Source organism: Falco punctatus (assembly GCF_963210335.1).
Source record: "Falco punctatus genome assembly, chromosome: 3".
In the NCBI taxonomy this organism is placed as follows: Eukaryota; Metazoa; Chordata; class Aves; order Falconiformes; family Falconidae; genus Falco; species Falco punctatus.
Genome location: NC_137582.1, coordinates 14,422,630 through 14,442,607, shown reverse-complemented (window position 1 = coordinate 14,442,607; position 19,978 = coordinate 14,422,630). Strand labels below are relative to the sequence as shown.

The following is a 19,978-nucleotide window of genomic DNA, read 5'->3' as shown; positions in this document are numbered from 1 at the left end:
CCAGAAAGACTTCTATCCCACAGGTGGCCAGCTTGGGCAGGATGCCAGTCCCAGAGGCTGTACAGCTCCCTTAGCAGAGCAGGACTCAGTCCACTTCCAGCAGAGCCAGGGGCATCCAGTTAACACTAGGTTGCATCACCAGAGCCATGAACGCAAGACACACCTTTCCCTGTATTAAGCAAAATGATGCAAGCAATGTATGTTCCCAGAAAAGCTAGATTCAAGGAGGAAGATCACTCCACCTGAAATCTAGTGAGGATAACAGTTAATGGTAGCAGAGGTCAAAAAGGCAATCGCCACTGCCGAGAGATGAGAACATCAGTTTGGAGCTCCAGCAGAGAGGCGGCACCTCAGCCCCTGCCAGGCAGCCCTGGTGCCACGGGGAGAGCACCACTACGACTATCCAGGTAGACCCTTGCACCCGGGCGTTCCTCAGGGAGCCTCACACCAGTTACTCAGAGGCTCAGCCTGAGCCACCCAGGCAGGCACGGGATGAGAGCACAGGCAGCGGATACAGACCACTTGCCATCCTAAAAAAGCGGTCTTCCCAAATAACCGACTCCAACCTTAGCAGCATTTGATTCTTCGCTCCTCACAGCATTGGCCACAGATACTAAACTGGCTTAATGGTGAGCATCAGGAGGACGGGGCCAGGCTCTTTTCAGCTGTGCCAGCAACAGGACAAGGGGCAACGGGCACAAACCACAACACGGGAGGTTCCATCTGAACATGAGGAAAGACTTCTTTACCTTGAGGGTGATGGAGCACAGGGACAGGCCACCCAGAGAGGCTGTGTGGTCTCCTCTGGGGACGTGCAAAACGTGCCTGGATGTGACCCTGCAACCTGCTCTAGGAGGACCCGCTTTAGCAGGGGGTTGGACTAGACAGTCTCCAGAGGCCCCTTCCAACCCCCACCATTCTGCGCTTCAGCCTCTTCTGGCCACAAGCACATAATCACAAACACCTGAAAGGCAGCAGCCCAGCAAAGTCCCAAAGAGGAACAGCTGACACGCTGCAGCAGCCGAACACCAGGCTCAGCAGCCTTCGGCAGAGCTCCGCTTTGCACAGCCCGCCGTGGCAGGCCACCTTCCCGGTGCTCCAGCAGGCAGGGCAAAGGGGGGCTCTCCTCCCCATCGGCCCACACACAGCACAGGAGGAGGGGACGCTCCTCGCCTGCCCACCCCCCGGCAGGCCCACGACAAGGAGGAGATGCAGGGAGGGGCCTGGGCAGGGCAGGCATGCCGAGGGTGCTGAACACGGGGGGCTCCGCACGCCCCCCCCCCCAGCGGGGCTCAGAGCTGGGGAGCCCTGGCACACACACAGGCTGCTCCCCGGCTGCAGGGACACAGCCGTCCCCGAGGCAGACTGGCCGGATTTCCGACTATTTAACCCCACGTACCAGGCCCTGAGGAATGTATTTCAAATATATAAAAGTACTTAAGCGTCAGGAATACATTCCAACTAAGACAAAGCAAGTTGTCTGCAAGCCAAAGGCTCTCCAGCTGCCTCTTCCCAGGCATTTAAGCCGGGACTGAGGAATGCAGTCCCCTCTGGGGCCGGACGGCAACTGCTCTCCCCGAAGACAGCACGCTGCTCGAGGACAGCACACAGGAGCAGAGCAGAATCTCTGGTCCAAATTAAATAACAAACTAATCCAGCGCCACAGAAAGGAAATCCCCAAGCCAGAATTAGATCACGACACCACAATTAACACCTCGCTATTGGGAAGAGCTGGCGGGGGGGGGGTGTGCGCGCTACTGACAGAAGCAATTTGTGGTCTCAGACTGCATCTTAAACACAAAAGCCTACCAGTGCATAAACAGCAGGTCCCCCCTGCTGAAACCAGAGCACAAGCGACCCCCACCTCGGTCCTATACAGTGGCCTGGGAGGAATCCAGAGGACAAGTGCCAGCGACCCATCAGCATTCCCTGCCGCAGACACGGAGCATCCAGTGGCATTTTCCACTGAAATACTGCAAAAGCATTAATCTGGACAGACTTGCTGGGATCATTCCATGGGACAGCGTTCTGGCTGCGGGTCAAGAAGCAAAACCTAATCTACACCAAACACTATCCAAAGACCTCTCCCCCCCCTTTCTTACCTATTCTACATTTCTGGCTTTTCACCCAGCCCCCTCCCCAGCGGCATACCAGCACCTCGGGAATGGCCTTCTGCAGGATAACAAAGGGATCCAACCAACCAATCTAGTTTTTTTCTAAACCATCTTCTGACCAAAGAAGGGTGAACTAGCAATTACAAAAAAGCAATTTACTTATCTGTAATGCCACAAATATTACCAACGGGGAAAAATGCCCCAAGAGCTATACAGTAACCTGCTCTGATTGTTTCAAATAGGATTGTATTTTCTTGAGGCAGAAATCATTATCACCCTATAAGTTTATACACAGATGCATCTCCAGCACTGAGAGGCACCATAAACAAACAAACAAACCAACCCAACAAATAAGCTCTAACCCTGAAACTGGGAAATCGAGACAAGGCAGACAAGATCAAGTTGATTAACTGGTACAGAGCAGGGCATTCGGACTACAGCAGACTGTACACTCAGGGTTCGTGGAAGCACATTCTGGGCACTGGAAAAGCCTTAAAGAAGAGTTAAGTGTCCCTGTGTGGAAGGAGACAGCAGGAGATTCTCAGGCACAAAAGCCACAAACAACTCCTCTGAACAGGAAGAGTACAAAGAATAGGAAGGTGCCAAAGCAGCTCTCAGGGGAACAGCTCAGACACACACCATTAAATACCCTGAACTAGAAATGGAAAAAAGGAGGAGTCAGAAACCGAAGAGAACCTTGCAGTGGTGCAAGAACTCTGCAGGCGGTCACATCCCTCTGCTTCAGCACACAGCGTGTCTTACCATCCACCATGCTCTTTCACCACTGTTCCCTGCATCATTCCAGTTTCTGTCAGGGAGATGGTGAAACAAGGTTATGAAATTCAGGAATATTCAAGGGGGGACGTATGTAACAGGTCAGAGGAGACCCAAAGAAGTTAACCTAGTCCTGTCTTCACCTCTAACCATCAATGAAACACCACCTAAAACATTCCTGGAAGATATTCAGACAATAGCCAAACGAACTAAGGAGAGATCTTAGAGATGCAAGGAGATAGGGCAATGAGCAAATGCTCTGTAGGGCCACTGTGATACTGCATTTACACTTTAGAGGCAGCATCCTGAACACAAGCAAGGCAAGGTGAACACATGTCAGTGATTGTCACCAGGGAACAGGCAGAATACCGTAAGGTGCAGACTCGTTCCAAGCAGCAAACTCAGCAGCCGATGCACCCAAAGACATGGAAGATGTCACGAACCACAAGACAGAGACACATCTAGAGGTTTACAATTACTGGGTCAGCTGAACCCAGGGGAAAGGCTGAGTAGGTGCTTTCATTGATGACCTCCCTACATCATAGAAAACCAGAGCAATGGAAGATTTGGTGAGAGGCAGCACCATTTAGGCTGTAGTCACCTAAATGATCGCGAACTCTTTGCTTCACTGAATCTCTTTGCCACTCAGTACACCTTTTTACCTCACTTTTACACGTAACTCAAGCTTTCTCTAAGACCTGAGCTCCTTTTGAGATCCACATAAGGCAGCACACCCACGCTCTCCAGCAACAAATCTGACTACACACCTTGGAGCTCAGAGAGAAGTGAATATTAAGTCAATTCTTATTTGTAGACCTTAAAGCATAAAATCATTTCTGTGCTCTTTTCTGTTCCCTTGTTTGTATGTCCAAGAAGCATATGTCCAAGAGTTTTATTAGCTCTTTTTTCCACAACTGAGCCTCGGCTATTACTGGTCCAGCACAAATCCTAAATCCCCCTAGTCACCTCCCAGGACTTATAAGACAGACAGTTACTGCACTGAGAGAAAAGAATAAAGGTGAAATGGCCTTCACTTATTTCAACTTCTGGGCAGCAGCAGATCCAGAATACCTGGCTTTTGGAGAAACAAAGCCACATCCATTTGTACACATTAACTCATACGGCTCCTGAACTCCTGGAAGGAATAGAGAGGCATGCCAACTCTGTGCACAGGTCTCGCAGCAATCAAGTGAAACCAGTTTCTTGACTGGTTTTGTTGAACAAATGCAGCTTGCAGTTTTGACAAAGCCTGTGATGCAAAAAATTCAGGTGCAGAACAAGAGAAGGTGCCCACCACACACTCAAGCCTTAATGGGCACCAAAGCTGGCTCACGCTCCTTACAGCACTGTGAACCATGGAGGGGCCCAGTCACCGACATTCGTCGTTCCCTGACTTTCTCAGGGAAGGGCTATTAGCATGCAGAGATTAAAAGGAGCAGCTTTACTCCTCCGTGGAAGTAAATAAAACCCAAGATCCTCCTTGCAGGCCTCAGATGCCAGGAAATTAAAAGCTGCTCTTAATTAGCTTTGCAAGGCCCCACCTTGCCTTGGGAAAGTGACAAACACCACGCTCAGGTTTCACCCTGCTCAGTGCAGCAGGATCCCAGGCTCTGGACAAAGGACACCGATGCTCTTGCCCCAGGCCAACAGCAGCTAAACAGGAGGAACCGCTGAAACCCGGACTGTTTCTACCAGCCTAGAAATTGCCTTGCCAAGATGCAAATAGCAACAAGCCAGAACAGGAAGGAATCTGCACCGGACCCAAAATACCTCCTCTCCCTGGTGCTCTAGCCAGGTGTCCGTTGCTCATAATTTTCAATGCAAGCTAATAACAGCTCATCGGGCAGCAGGAAAAAAAAAAAAAGTTTACTGCACTGGGCCAGATTTGTCATGGGCATTTTAGCAAGGAAAAAGCAAAGCAGAGCAACTGCAAGCCTTCCACTGGGCAGCCCTAGGGTTTGCCTCTTCAGCACCACCACTATTCAAAAACTTGGCATCAAAAGCTAGCTCTCAATTTCCTCCTTTTCCCCGGCTCTGCATGATCCCTCAGCCTGCCCCAATCTCACAACACTTCCCTGCCCAGGTATCCGTCCAGCAGGTCTCCAGCAGCCTGTCCCTCTGCATGCTGCTGCTGACACAGAAGAGAGGTCTCCTCCCTCCTCCACATTGACTTCTTCATAATTTTCAGTCCCTACTCAGCTCCACCCTCTCTTCCTCCTACAGCAGGTCCTTCGAGCTCTACTCCACCCAGGTTTCTTTCGACCTCTCCCTTTTGCCTTCCCATACTCCGAACCTGAGCACTCCTCTGAAAGCACATCAAGAGCCTCTGGATGCCTGACGATCACGCTCAGCTCCTGGGCTGTGACTGGCTCCCTCCGCCACCTCCAAATTCCTCCTCTGAATTCCAGACTGCGTTCATTCCTTTCTGGTGAGACCTGCACCTCTGCAGTGCTTCATGGAGAGTGGACTAAGTGAGTCAGGTAGCTTTTGTAGCTCTAATGTAATGATTTAGCAGGCTGCATCCCTAAAACCTATAGCCTAGCTGATGGGCCTGCTATTTATCCTGCTGTTGTAGCGTGCCACACACTCACAGCCCTGCAGAAATCACTTTATGCAAGCCAGGTAAAGCAGAAGTCAGCATAGAGCAGGGTATTTTCTCCTCTGGAATTCAGACACCCTCATGAAAAGCACAGTGAACTTATCAAATGGAATTTATCATTTTCCATTAAATCATGCTGTATCACCCTGGCAGCAAATCCCTGCAACAAGGCAGCAGATGCTCCTAACACAGATTTAATCTATCACTTCGAACAACCAGAGTATACCCACCATAATGAAAAACTCAGACCTGAAACCGGCAAGATTCCACATGGGACAAATAAAAAAGAAGGAAAACAGAAGAATATTCAGCACTGCAGGACGGAGAGAAAGCAGGATTCACTTCTACAGCTTGGAAGAGAGAGTTCAGGAAAGCGCAGCGGTGTCATTCAGAAATGCCAGGAGGCAGGCAGATCATCTAATCAGATCAAGAGCAAAGCAGCAGCAGGAAGGGGACATGGGAAGTTCTGGTACAGAAGAAAATGGTGCCACAGAAAAGAGCAAGAGATTGCTGGTGGTTTTGGACTCTGGAGCAAGTAAATAAAAGACAAAAGCACATCAGAGGTGGCCTGGTAGTGGGTGCTAGGTAAGAAAACCCACAGGAGAGGAGTCAGGTAAATTCAAACATTTTAAAGAAAGTTGTTTGCTAACTGTAAAACACCATGACTTTTCCAAAAGGCAGCTACCCCGCCATTCTTTTGCTTCAAGAATCACCTGCATGTGGAAGCCTACTCCAAAAATCCTGCCTGAGCCCTTAAAAACAAACTTGCTACCAAAGACCGTATATACTGTCTAGTTCACATTTTTCTAACAGGCACACTGCCCCCTCTCCCAACCCCATCCGCCTTCATGGTACACACAAATCCTCCTCCCAGTCTCTCTCTCTCAAAACAAAAAGCACCTTTCTGTGAAGTGCTACTCAGCTGGAAAGCATGCTCCCTACCCCAACCTAAGACCTCTCCCATTGCCCTCCCCCAGAGAAAATACATGCCCAAAATAAAGAGTACTGCCGTTCCCTCTTCCCCTGGTGGAAGGGCAAATTATCTTCATCCCACATCCACCTTGTGTAACATGCAGATTCTTACTCCTACATTAGGTATCTGCCCCTACCCACATGGCCCTCAACAGCAATATCCTTAAATAATGCTCTTCCTGCACATGAATTATGTACTTGGGACTAAAAAGCCTTCGCTGCTCCAGCAAGTTCTATTAACACAAACCATTAGGACACAGATAGGGTTAAACCTCAGGTGGATCTAACCTTTCGTCCTTGTTCCACCAAACTGCAGACCTCCTTATCAGCTGCCTCCAGACCACCCGTGGCACCAGCTGGAGGAAACTTGGGCTGGGGGGGGGTGGGGGGGTGGAAAGGGGAAAGATTGGGGGGCTTACTTCTGCCCGCTTTTCCTGACGCATCTCCCAGGGCGCAGCATCTCTAGGCAGCAGCCACCAGCTCCTTGGCTTTTCTCAGGAGCAGTTAGCACTCAGAGGGGCTCTGCTTGTTTCCTCTGTTGTTCCGCAGCTGCACGTATATGGATGCTCATCTTGTTTGCGAGGGAGGGTGCATTCAGGTTTTGCTAGGCATGGGCTGATACCCGTCACAACTGGAGAAAGCCCATAGCAGCTGCACTTGGTACAGAAGAGAGTGAGTACAGCAAGTCCAAAACGGTACTTCCTCTAAGACCCTCCTGGGATACGCGGCACAAGCAAGGTGGTGTCTTTGTATATATTCATCTTCGGTTGTTTTCTCTTGGTCCACTTCTTTCCTGAGCTCGCTAAACTCTGAGCATCCATTAAGTCATACGATAAGTACTTCCATGCTTCAGCTTAACTACATTTTGCATGAAAAATTATTTCATTTATTCTGAACTGAGCCCTTTTTGGTTGCACTTAATGCCTCCAGTCCTCATGCAAGGAGAAACAGTGGGCAGTTGCCCTCTGTTCATTCCCTCCAGGTCATTTGTGATACTCCAGAGCTCTGTCATCTGATGGAAGAATGGCACTATCTTTTTCAGACAGACTGAAGAGCTCTTGTAAACAATTATTTCCTTTGTGAAAAAGCTGTTGCATATTGGGTCTGACCACACCATTTTCTGCTCCCTGTTCTCCATACCTCTCCTGACTTTACTACATCTCTTTTAACAATAGAGGACCATAATCTTATCTGTCTGTGCTCTATTGTTTTTCTAATAATTCTCTGCAGAACAGTCTAAAAATTTGGGGGAATTCAAACACCAGAGAGGAACCCCAGATCCCAGGATAGTTCATGGCAAGAGCTCCAATGCTTCCAAGCCGAACAGATGTTAATAGCCGGAGTTAAACAACAGCCCTCACAAATACAAGCTGCTTGGGTGACCACAGGAAGGAGACAGTACTTCAGACAGGTACACGGTACCTGCTTTCACAGGCAGGACTACATCTATCTGATCACAGACTAAATAAAATGTCAGTATAAAATCTGCATTTATAATCCGGAAGATGCTCTTCAAAAGCTAAACAAAACCCAGAAGTATGTCAGTCCAAATGGGTTCAACGTAAAGACAAGGTAGGACTATGACTATTCAGCGGGATACGAAGGAGTTGAGCAGCACGAGAATCGGCAAGTTCACTGCAGGTATGTCGCAACTAGCCTCCTCTGCAAAAAAGACACTCATTCATAAGCCCTAACCAGCCTGTAACACATGTTTTCCAGTAGCTTGGGAAATATCCCCACCTAAAGTATAACAAGATCCCAAGCTACATGATAGAAGAGAGCTGATAAAGTATCATACTAGTGTCTCCATACCTCAGCAACACGCCCTCAACAACTGAATCCCAGAAGCAGTCCGCCTCACAGTAGTGCAAAGGAAGACAAGCAGGAAAGGCAGAGAGAACACAAAAATACCAGAGAGCAAGAAAAAAATATGCCATTTCTATACAAGTGAATCTGTTTAAGTAGGAATGCATAAATTGTACAGTTTAACAAACCAAACCAAATTATTTTGGCCTGAATCAAGAACGAGTTTTTGGTTTGCATGTTGGGTGGGTTTTTTTCCTCCAGATTTCATGGCAAATTTCCTAACATGTCAGTAATTCAACAAGAAACTTTAAAAGAAGAAATACTGACCTATTTCTCAATTTTTTCAGTAAAAAGGTGACGTAGTCTATATTCACTGACAAGCATCTATCCAAACAAGCTATGGTCAAATTCTCTCTCTATGGCACAAGTAATAATTAATTATCGTTTTTAAAATGGTACAATTTCTACAGGGGATATGTGGTAAAGTTTCCTCCAGAATATCCTACAGACCAGCAAAGCCTTAAGGCCTTCTCCCTCCTGAGATGCTGGTTCACATTCCAGTTCTTTTTTGCAGGACCTTGTACTCCAGATTACACAGTACAAGAGGCACATCACGTCCTTTCGGTTCCTGCTAAAAAGTACTTCAGGGCCCAAACACAAGAGCTCGGCCATTCCCGAGACTCCTGCCTTGTGAAAACAAACCCTTTGGGAGCCATAGATGTCTGGGTCGAGCCGGCAGCTGTCTGCAGAGATCTCCAGTCCTCTGCATCTACGGAGAAACCGCGTCTGCAGCACGGTGCGTGGCAGCACGCTAAAGATTTAGTACCTCTACGGATTTATGTATCTCTGCACGTTACCTGTGCAGAGGGCTCTGTGGCTCAACAGGATCGTGGCAGAAGTTGCAAGCACAGGCGGAAGCCCCAGGTAACAAGCATAAAGCACCTCTTTAATAAACTTGCTTGATACCTTCTGTGCTTTCGGGCTTAAACCAGAGCATTTGAACTGACGTTGTGCTTCGCTTAGCAGCACGCCTGGCTCGTAGCGCCGCCGAGTCGTGTAAAGCGTTTTCCTTCGGCGGGCAGGGGACCCGCCCCCGCAGCGCCCCGCACCCCGCTGCCCAAACCCGGGGCTCCCTTCCCGCGGCCAGCCGCAGCGGGCCAGCCGAGGGCCGCCGGTGCCCCCAGCCCACCCAGGACCCCCGCTCCCGCGGCGGGAAGCGCGGGGCAGCCGGCCGGGACTGGGACAGCCCGCAGCCGCGCTCCCCCGCCGAGGACGCGGGGGAAGGAGGCGCCGCGGGGAGGCCGCCGCCGGGAGCGGGGCCGGGTAGGCCGGGGCAGCGCCCGCCCGCTCCGCGCACGGGCCAGCGGGAGGCGGCTGCGGGGAGCAGGCGCTGGCGGCCTCGGCCGGGCGGCGGAAAGGGGCGGCCTCCCCGCCAGGCCGGACCGGGCTCCGCCGGCCTCCAGCCCCGTCAGGCCGGGCCGGGAGCGCAGGGCCGGGCGGCGGTCGCTCTCCCCGGGTGGCGGCGGGCCGAGGCCTCCAGCCGGGCCGGGCCCCGGCGGCGGGGCGCGGGAGGCCCACAGCGGGCCGCGGCCTCACCTTGGGCAGCTCCCGCAGCTGGTTGGCGTCCAGCAGCAGCTCCTCCAGCGAGCGGCTGTAGCGGTAGATCTCCTCGGGCACGGCCTGCAGCGAGCAGTGCCGCCGGTCCAGCGCCTCCACGTGCCGGTTGCAGCGCCAGAGCGGCGGCATGCACCGCAGCATCGCGCCGGGCCTCGGCCGCCAGCGGCTGCGGGGAGCGCAGGGGCGGGAGCCGCCGCGCCGGGAAGGGGCCTGCCCGAGGGAGGGCCCGGATGTGCGCGGCGTGGGGGGGAGGAGGAGAGGCGGGCGCTCTGGGCTGCGCGCCGCCCCTCAGGCCTGGCAGCCGCGCTCGGGCCCCGCCGCTCCCGGTCAGCTCCTGGGGCCGTGCCCCCCCCCCGCCCCGCGAGCGTCGCTGGGAAACGGAGCTCTCTCCCGCCCTGCCCCGCCCGCTGCTGAGGCGCCGGGAGCTGCCGCCGGCCCGACAGGCCCCGCAGGCCGCGGTCAGCCCCAGCCCGGGGCGCGGTGGCGGCTGCCGGGCCCGGGCACACGGCGCAGGCGGCTCCGAGGGCAGCGCTGCTGCTGGCCCCCTCCTGCCGCCGGTGCCGCGCCTGCGGCCGAAACCAGCCCGGCGCCCGCCGGGAGCTCTTCGCCCAGGGGAAGGAACGTCCAGAGGGAAAAATAACCCCGACTCTGTGACACAGCAAGAGCTGCGGTGGGCTCCCGAATAATTTCCAAGCGCAACGTGCTCTTAACCGGATAACCAGCCTGTGGGGTGAGGCATCGTTAGGAAAATACTTTGAAAAAAGCTAGTGCCGCTGTGTAAAGTTCTGTGAGGCACCAACATTCCTCTTTTAAGAAGAGTGGTTAGACTAAAGATAGTACACGAAGGGAATCAGAAGCGTGACGTAGGTTCTCGATGAAGGGAGCTCAAATGGTGACTGCAGACATGACTGTGAGCCAAGGGGGACACAACAGGGGTTTATAGAACAAGTGCTGCAAAAGGAGAAATAGAGAACCGTGATGTACATCTCCCCACACACATGGCAAGGCACGATCATGACAGACCGGGTTTAAAAAGCACAGGTGCTTTGGTTCTGGGACACATCGCCCAGGACGCTGCGTCGCAGCAAAGCGCAAGGTCCAAAGTAAGTTGCTGCCTCAAGTCACCCACAGGGCAACACAGTCCTCCTTGCTCTCATCCTGTACTGCTTGCGCAGTTTCCTGGTCTCTTAATCACTGCCTTGTTTTTTGCCCAGTTATTACTGCTTATTTATCACCTCTTCATTTCCCACCTCCAGCCCAGCTGTGTCACCCAGCCATCTCCTCTCCAAACAAGAGTCTTTCTCCCAGCTGTTTTTGCCTTGCACAGAGGCCTCCACACCAGTTCTCAAGGTGGATGTTTAACTCGCAGTAAAACTTGGAGAGAGAAATTGCTCATTCCTCAGTGTTTGGATGTGGCACCTCCTCACATGCACACTTGTGTGCCACTCTGCCCATCACCCCGGGAACAGCCTTAGACACCAGCCAACCCAAGGCAGCACACAGGCTCCTATATACTCTGCTTTCCTCATACTGCAAGAGTCAGAAATATTTCTGCAACAAATAGAAATGAAAACTGACTAATAGCTGAGTGACGTTAAAGAGTGAGGCACGGGCACTCATGAAAAGCAGGAGGAGGTGAGAGTTAGCTGGGCAACTGCACGGCCTTTCAGCTTCACCACTAGTAATGGGCAATGGCTGTGAAATTCTGAAGGAAGGATTTTTAAAAAACATTTGGGTTTATTAGTCTTTTATTTGCCTCCATTGCAGCATATTCTATAATAGAGAAAGCAAAAGTACTAGCTAGTGTAAATGCATCAGTTGGTGTAGTACCCCAGCAGAAATCACAAAGGTAGCTAGGAAAAAACTGGGGGTGAATACAGGACCTGTAAAACAGATGGTGAATCAGCCATCAGGGAGTAGAAAGATGAGATTTAAATTTTAAGACCAGCTCTAAGCGTTTGTACCAAAATGTAGGAACATCCCAGCTATGTTTCCTAGAAAATGGAGGTGCAGCACAACAAAGCACAAACTGCAATACTTGGAAGACAGTTTCATTAGTAGGTCTCCCTACATTTCAGAACAACTGCAAGGTTACATCAGAGACAAAGAATGAGAATTTCAGTTACGCATAGGGCTCGCAGGTTAGGCTTGATGTAGGAGAAACAGAAACAATTCACCCAGCACAGAAAACAACACAGAAAGGGTGTCTGTGAGGGAGCTGAAACTACAGGGGGCGTTTGGATGGATCCAATGAATATAGCAGACAGGTAAGCAACTGATCACATAGGTACCTGTAGACATCTGAAATGCCTCTTTTCAGGTCACTTACAGTTCAGGAAAAAAATTAGCTTATATTGCCTACAATGAGACTAGCTACCAGAACCATCGTGACTGAGTAACTGAAAACTCTTAAGGAAGGAGATTTTATAAATTTGATTCATTTAGGCTACTAAAACACTAATAATTGCAAGAAATCATATTCTGCAAAAGTACACAAATAAGGGTAAAAAGAAAACAAAAAAAAGACCCATCAAAACTAAATGAAGACGTTTGTACAAGAGCAGGTATGAAACCGATTGCTAATGCTAGTAGGTCTCCAGCAAGCTGGGAAAAATCTGTCAGTAAAGCTCAGCATTTATTCTCATGTACTCTGCACATCTTCCCAGTGATAACTTCACCTTGAGACTATTCTCAAGGGCTCTGTAAGTGGGAAGAAAATGGTTTTACTGAAGAGTTCAGATCTTCAAGTTAAAAAAAAAATAATCTGTAAAGCCTTTGAGCAATGGAAGCTATTCAACAGCAGCTACCTCAACAGGATACCTGTTGTAAGCTCGCAGTTTTGGAAGCTCTGAAGGCATCTAACATTGCTCATCTTGCAAACCATTGAGAGATGGAGATACAACTCCATTTTCAAGAAATCAGGGATTTGATGTGCTTTTCTCTGAAAATCATCTTCCCTACTTGTTCAAGAAGGAAACTGGATTTTCTGTTTAAGCTTCTCTTGCTCTGTCCATCTGTTACAGGTGCAGCACTAAACCAGCTCTGCCTCCCACACGCTGAACTGCTGTCAGGGTTTTATCATCCCAACACAGGAACGATCTGATGCTGAATCAGTGCTCACACACACACACTGACTTGCAAACCAAACTGAAGATAAAGTTTTATCAGAGATTACTGGAAGAGTCCCATCGCTGCCTTGTTCCCAGCCCTGTGTGGTGCCGCCTTAATTTGCAGGACTGTTTCTGAAACAACCAGTTTTCTGCGACCAGATTTACTATACTTGAATGCTTACCTGCTGCACAGCAGACATTGCATATAAGAACAGCATTCCTCTGCCCTGCAGTGCGTGGAAATTCAAGCCACTCACGTTTTCACTGGAAAACTGCACCCTATTTGCCATGCAGTTTCATTAAATTAAATTTATTTTTAATAATTTTATTATTATTATTCATTATCATTAAATATATCATTAAATAAAAAAAAACCCAAAGGTTCACTGGGATGCTTGGACCTAGAGTGTGTCCTGCAAAATAGCCAGACAGCTCTTTCTGTTGCAGACCACTGCCCTGGGCCAGCTGATTTTGCCAGTACTCTCTTCCTTCAGACTCAGAACCTCCCTAGAACATTGGCTAGATCTGTCACCCGTGAAGGCACCTAGAACAGCTTCAGTGGGAAGTTCACTGAAACAGGCCCGGAGGGAAAAAACCTCTTTTCTAGAAGCCCCAAGTACTTCAGCTTCCTAGCCAGCTGGGGGAGGATCAAAGACAGCGGAAGGAGCAGAGCTGCATACAAAGGGCTCTGACAACACTCTTGACTACTTCAGTGGAACTTGCATGGATTCTGGGATGAGAAGTTCACGGAGTCCAGTGCTGCATGGTGCCTCAGAATGAGGATTTAGCTAGTGGTGTGTGAGGTGACATCCTTCTGTTTAGGAATACCCTCACCTGTGAGTTGTTGGCATCTGAAGCACAGTCATTCCACGTTTGCCCCCGTTCCCTGCATGGGCCACCGCCTTGGGCAGGATGCGCCCTTTGTCTGAAACAGTAGAGCTGTCACTTAGCCCAGGTCCACTTGGTTTATTGTGTAGGCAGCAAGGACTGGGCATTGAATGAACACATGAAAACCTCAGGTGATCCGATTCCATTTATGGAAAATAAATAACCAATTGGCAAGGCAGTTTTATTTACACCAGGGAAAAGACTGCCAGGGTGGAAGAAGCTGGGCCAAAGGCAAAAGGAAGATCCATAGCTTCAAGGCTCAAGCTCTTCTGCACCAGTCCCCAGGAATTAGAGGTTAGATCCAAGAGAAAATTAAGGTACAAAAACCCCCAGTGCAAAATGCATGTGTGAGAGAGACCGACCTTTGCCAGCAGCAGCTGCACCAGGTCTTTGCAGGAGAGAAGTATCATCACTGAAAGGTCTGACATCAACAGGAACAGAAGGGATAAAGCTGAAGCTCTGCTTTGGGATCTCTCTGTGAGAGATCCAGGCATGGATCATCAGGAAAGACTGACAGACTGCTTTAATATTAACACTCCACAAACCTGCCAGTGAAGAGTCTGGTAATTAGCTCATGGGTGCAAAACAAAACAAAACACCCTTGGCTGTAAATTCAGGTTATTTCAGCTACCCTTGTGTTTAGCTAGAGATAAAGGGCTACTGTCTTAGAAGCATTAAAATTAACAAGCCTTCTATAGTACTATTAAGCCCTCTTTTCCTGTTAGGCATGCTTTTCAGAAGGATGGGGCAGTCATGCCTGTGTTACCAATACACAGTCCTGTCACCAATAGCCATAAAAATGGAGATCTACACAAGAGGCAGCACATACAGGAAAATGCTGACAGATCAGGGTTTTACCTTATTCATACTGAAAGTTGGCCCGTTTACCTGGAATGGAGATGATGTGGACAGAGTCTGTCCAAGTTCCAATGAGATACTGAAAAACCTTGTGTTACCTATTTTGCTTCAGACTGCTACGTCCCAAATTATTTGGTCTCTTCCTGCTCATTTACTCTGCAGGAATACACCAGTAACCCAGTAACCCACAGGATTTACAGAATTTAAATTCGTACACAAGTCAACAGCAGGAACTAGACAAATAACAGCATTCCACGGGTTAAGGCCCTGAAATGTGAGGTCCAGGGCCAAAGAAAACACCAGCAGTATGCAGCTCTAATTAGGTGCATATATGCAGAATTTAAGCTGGCGATTAATTATCCCTTTTGCCCAAGCATTCGAATCTAAGGCAAAGGACTCAAGACAAAGTGTTTCAAATCTGGGGTAGGTAGGGTGGGGAGAAACAGGAGCGACAGGTAAAGGAATGGACTGGAACCAGTTTAAGGTGAATTCAGATGAAAGTCTCCTGGAATCATAAAATACCTGACTGAGCTTACTCAAGCACCCGCATCTATTGGGGGCGAGACTGCAAGCCTGGTTTTTCAGGGAAGCAACCCTGTTAGAGGTTCAGGAGGGAGCATCGGTGCAGAAACACGCAAGCTCTTCTTTCCCTGTTTACGCTGAAATGATCCAGTTTAAAAAATTGAAAGCAAATCCTGCACAGCTGGTACCATGCTTCTGCAGTGTAGTGTTTTTCTCACCTCCACTTAAGTTATATCCTCTAAAAACAGTGTCTTCAGGCTCACAGGGAAGGCCCCCAGTCTTACAGAGCTGAAGTTTCTGACCCCTCTGCTGACAGGGAAACAGAGAGGCAGAGTCAAGAAACGAAGGCCGATAGAGAGCAGCAGCCTGTTGGCCTCTACTTTCCACCAATGCTGTTTCCATTAAGGATTAGAAAAGTTGAACTCCTTACTGGTCAGGCCGAATCCGTAATCTCCAGCACTCATGCAAAGAGGTTTCATCCTTCCTCCAAACATTTTTGGGATGTTTTCATTAAAACTCAGAGCCTTCTCTGACAGTTGTCATCAGATGAAGCTATTCAATAGTTTGTACAGCTGCACCCAAACAGTGTGCTGCCATAAATAAAGCAACAAAGCATCCCAGCTGCTTGGTTCTGTTTCTGTTCCATAAATTCTAGTACTAAGTAAGTTACACATGCTCTGCTTCAAGACATATATGGGCCTCTGTGACACACCACAGCTACCAGTATGATTATCATTATCAGCATATCTAAACGTTCAGACAAAGAATACAGGAAGAAAAATTTGGACAGGTTTAGACTTCTTGTGTCTTTCATGCAATTACTGCAGATGTGTGCCAGAATCTTAATGAGATGAGCACAATTCTGTCCTAACTTAGGGCTGCAAAAAAGTCTGGTTTTGTGGAGTCATGTGACAAGGTCTCCAGATGTTGAGGTTGCTTCTGCAAGCCGCCCACGGTTTTTAAATAACTCACCTCAAAGACCAATGCTGTCACAGAATCAACTGAGTAAGCCCTGCATAGATAAAACCAGCTGAAAACTCTGCACAGTGCTGTCCTTCTGTCAATAGGAAAAGCCTGAAAAAGCCTGAAGGTGAAGTAACTTGAAGACACTTTGTTACCCTGTCAGAAAACTGTTCAGGCTACAACCATTTAAGAAGAGGAATATCAAGAAAGATTGAAGCCTCATAGGCTAATGCAGAGGTATCCATGCTTTTGTCTTTACTCCTACCAGATCCATGCCGCACCTGAAGACATCTGTGCTTTCCAGTTTGCTAAGAAAGCGTGACACAAAATACAACAATTGGAAGAATGCATTATTAAATGGGAGGTGGTGATTGCACAGACATCTCTGAAGCATCACAGAAGAGGCAACAGGGAAGGAATGGTGAGAGGCCATCAATAAATTCAGGGAAGGGTCCAACACCACCAGTGTTCTCAGGGACCAAGAACCTGCCAGTTTCTCCAAAGGGAGGCTGTGCCAGTGCGACTTTGTGCTCCTCCAGCGTCATCCTTTCAGCCACCAACAGCTTCAGGCCTCCACAGTCACCCAGGTTAACTATATGGATGGTGAACCCCTGGAACTTGCCCCAAGAGAAGAACACCACAACATTCAACACCACGCAGCGCACCCACCGATTATCCCCACTACCTTATCATCTTTCCCCGAGTTAGTTTTCCAAGCCAGAATCCCCTGCGCTGAATGAACCATTTCAAATTTAAACACAAAAAAATGTCCACTCATGCCAAGCCCAACATGCTGCTGACCTGCCATGCTAGCCTGCTGAATGTGTATTTCTATACCTGCTTCAAAATCCTAAATCATTATACACATACATTTGGCCTAAATCAGATTTCTGTTAAGGTATTTGGGGGTCGGACTAGATGACCTTTAAAGGTCCCTTCCAACCCAAACTATTCTGATTCTATGATCCCAGGGAAAAAAAAGCCCACCCTCATTAATTTCTACTTTTTCCTCCTTAGGTTATTTTGTTTGCCAGCTATTCCTAATCAATTTATTACATTCAATCCACACTACAGCATTTTAATTACAGTGTTGTACAATGCCAGATTTTAGATTGGTATAATCACAGAATTGGTTGGGTTGGAAGGGATCTTTAAAGATCACCCAATCCAACCCCCTTCCACCAGACCAGGGTGCTCCCAGCCCTGTCCAACCTGGCCTTGAATATTTCCAGGGACGGGGCAACAATCCCTGCTCTGGGCAGCCCATGCCAGTGCCTCACCACCCTCAGCGTAACACATTTCTTCCTTGTGTCCACCCTACATCTCCCCCTTTCAGGTCAAAGCTGCCCCCCCGGTCCTGTCGCCCCAGGCCCTGCTAAAAAGCCCGTCCCCACCTTCCTACAGCCCCTGTAGGCACCGAGTGGCCGCAGCCAGGTCTCCCCGCAGCCTCCTCTGCTCCGGGCTGAGCCCCCCCAGCTCTCCCAGCCTTTCCCCGCAGCAGAGGGCTTCCAGCCCTCGGACCAGCTCCGTGTCCCTCCCCCGGCCCCGCTCCAGCAGGTCCCTGCCTGGCTTGTGCTGGGGACCCCCGAGCTGGGCGCAGTGCTCCGGGGGGTCTCCCCAGAGCGGAGCAGAGGGGCAGAATCCCCTCCCTCGCCCTGCCAGCCACGCCGCTCGGGGTGCAGCCCAGGAGGCGGCTGGGTTTCCAGGCTGTGAGTGCACGTTGCTGGCTCACTGCCTTTTTCATACACCAGTTCACCCGCAAGTCCTCTTGCAGGGCTGCTCCCCACCCCACACCTCCCCCAGTCTGTGCCAGCAGTGGGGACTGCCCTCGTCCAGGTGCAGGGCTTTACACTTGGCCTTGCTGAACTTCATGAGGCTCACACTGGCCTACTCCTCAAGCCTGTCAAGGTCCCTCTGGACAGCACCCCATTCCTCTAGTAACTGTACCGCTCAGCTTGGCACAATCCACAAACTTGCAGAGGGTGCACTCAATCCCACTCTGTCATTAGTAGAACTATTGTGTAGTATCAGTCCCAGGCCAGACCTCTGATGGAAACCACTGATTACTGATCCCCATTTTGACATGGAGCTGTTGACTGCAACTCTTCGGATGCAGCCATTCAGCCAATTCCTTTTCCACCTAACAGTTCATCCACTAAACCCACCTCTCTCCAACTCAGTTACAAGGATGTTGTGGAAGACCATATCAAAGGCCACACAGAGGTCAAGACAGATGATCTTTTGTCAGACATTTGACTTGTCAAGATATTTATGAAGTTACTTTTGTAAAATATCATCTTGTCAGCCAAGGAGAATTGATTGTACACAAAAATGTGTTGATTAACACTTAGGCTGTCATTCTTTAATCTGCTCTCCCCTTGCATCAACTTTTATCCACTTTGGTTTTTTAAACCATCAACACCACAAGGAAACTCCCAGTGCGGTCTTTATACTTCTAAATCCAGAACAGGAGCAAATAGTGGAAAATGGAAGCTGGACAGACTGAGGCACATGAGAGGTGTTTTGGTTTTCTTTAGTAGGAATAAAACCCTGGAACAATTAAAAACAGTGAATTTTCTCCTACATCACAAACAAAAGGAGCAAAGCAGCTGGGCTGCATTGTGAACTGGGGGTAACTGTGAGCTACCAGGATGCAGTCAGAGGTCAATGGGACCACCAGTGCCATTGGATGATGCCTTTCCAGAACAGGTAAGAAAGGACAAATGCCACTATACATCTGTTCAAGCAGGTCTAGTCAACTACACTCAAGAAAAGGAAAATTAAGCTAATAAATTCAAAGAAGGGCTGCTAGGGCAGATGACTAGGGAAAGAGCAAGCTGATCCCAAGACTTCGACTCTCAAAACACAGGCGGAAAACAACAGGCTTCTTAATTTGGAACAGATATAAAAACAGGGAAGAAGAAAGGTTGTTTAAGCTAACACGCAATATCGGTACAAAAAGTGAACATAAATCAGTCATCAATAAAGTTAAATTGCAAATACAAATTTCTAACCTGCAACAGAAGAAAAGTAGAGTGTTTGAAACAAAATACAAAAATTTAATTTTAAAAACATCTCCAAGTTTAGAAGCAACCCACAGCTGCAGGCTCAACTCAGAATTCCCTGCTGAAGTTCCTTTAAGATGATTCCTCCTTCATTTGAATGTCTAAACTGATTTTCTTCAGATCTGTGCTGTGTACCAGTTATGCATAACAAGCAATGTAGTACCCCCTTATATACTTAAAACAATTAACATGAACTAATTCTGTTCCTACTCATTAGCTAGATACAAAGATTACTAAAATAAATGCATTTAAGATTTGTAAATATTACTAAACCTTTGAGCTCTCAACAAACTTGCCCCTCCTCCCGTTTTCCTTTCAGGCAAGGCATGTGTTCCGTATCACTGTCCACAGTACAAGGGCTAGATGTTTATTTCATAAATGCACTTTAGGAGCTACACATCAACACTACTTGCACTCTCAACTCAGCTGTGATGCCTGCAGCCTGACTTGCTATTCCCGTTTTGGCACATTAAGGAAGGATCAGTAAGGGTAACTCTGATCCATCACTAAAAACGTGAGGTCCAAACTATGGTATCGGAATAAACACGACATGAACACTCTAAAAAGGTGCAGCATGTTCAGTTCTGGGCTCTGACTCACATTTGGGCTCCCAAGTCCAAACTCAACATGCAGCTCCTCAGTAGGAAGGCTCCCTCCCAGCACCACCCAAGCTACCCTTCTCGTTGTGAA

At 48.9% G+C, this 19,978-nt stretch overlaps 1 protein-coding gene and 1 long non-coding RNA gene across 41 annotated transcripts in view; one reads left to right on the top strand and one right to left on the bottom strand.

Annotated features, from left to right (window-relative positions):
* SCRIB (scribble planar cell polarity protein) overlaps window positions 1-10,023 on the bottom strand; it is a gene marked incomplete at its 5' end in the record, with an annotated part of 116,403 nt that extends 106,380 nt beyond the window's left edge. For all 40 annotated transcript variants that reach the window (XM_080381617.1, XM_080381655.1, XM_080381625.1 and 37 more), the window contains one exon: window positions 9,862-10,023. In XM_080381617.1, the coding sequence (XP_080237743.1) occupies window positions 9,862-10,023 (162 nt within the window). The remainder of the gene's footprint in view (window positions 1-9,861) is intronic.
* Window positions 10,024-12,013: 1,990 nt separating this feature from the next.
* On the top strand, window positions 12,014-19,600 carry LOC308061555. Its single transcript, XR_013927271.1, has 2 exons — window positions 12,014-12,149; window positions 12,906-19,600. It is a non-coding gene; the product is annotated as an uncharacterized lncRNA (long non-coding RNA).
* Window positions 19,601-19,978: the final 378 nt, after the last annotated feature.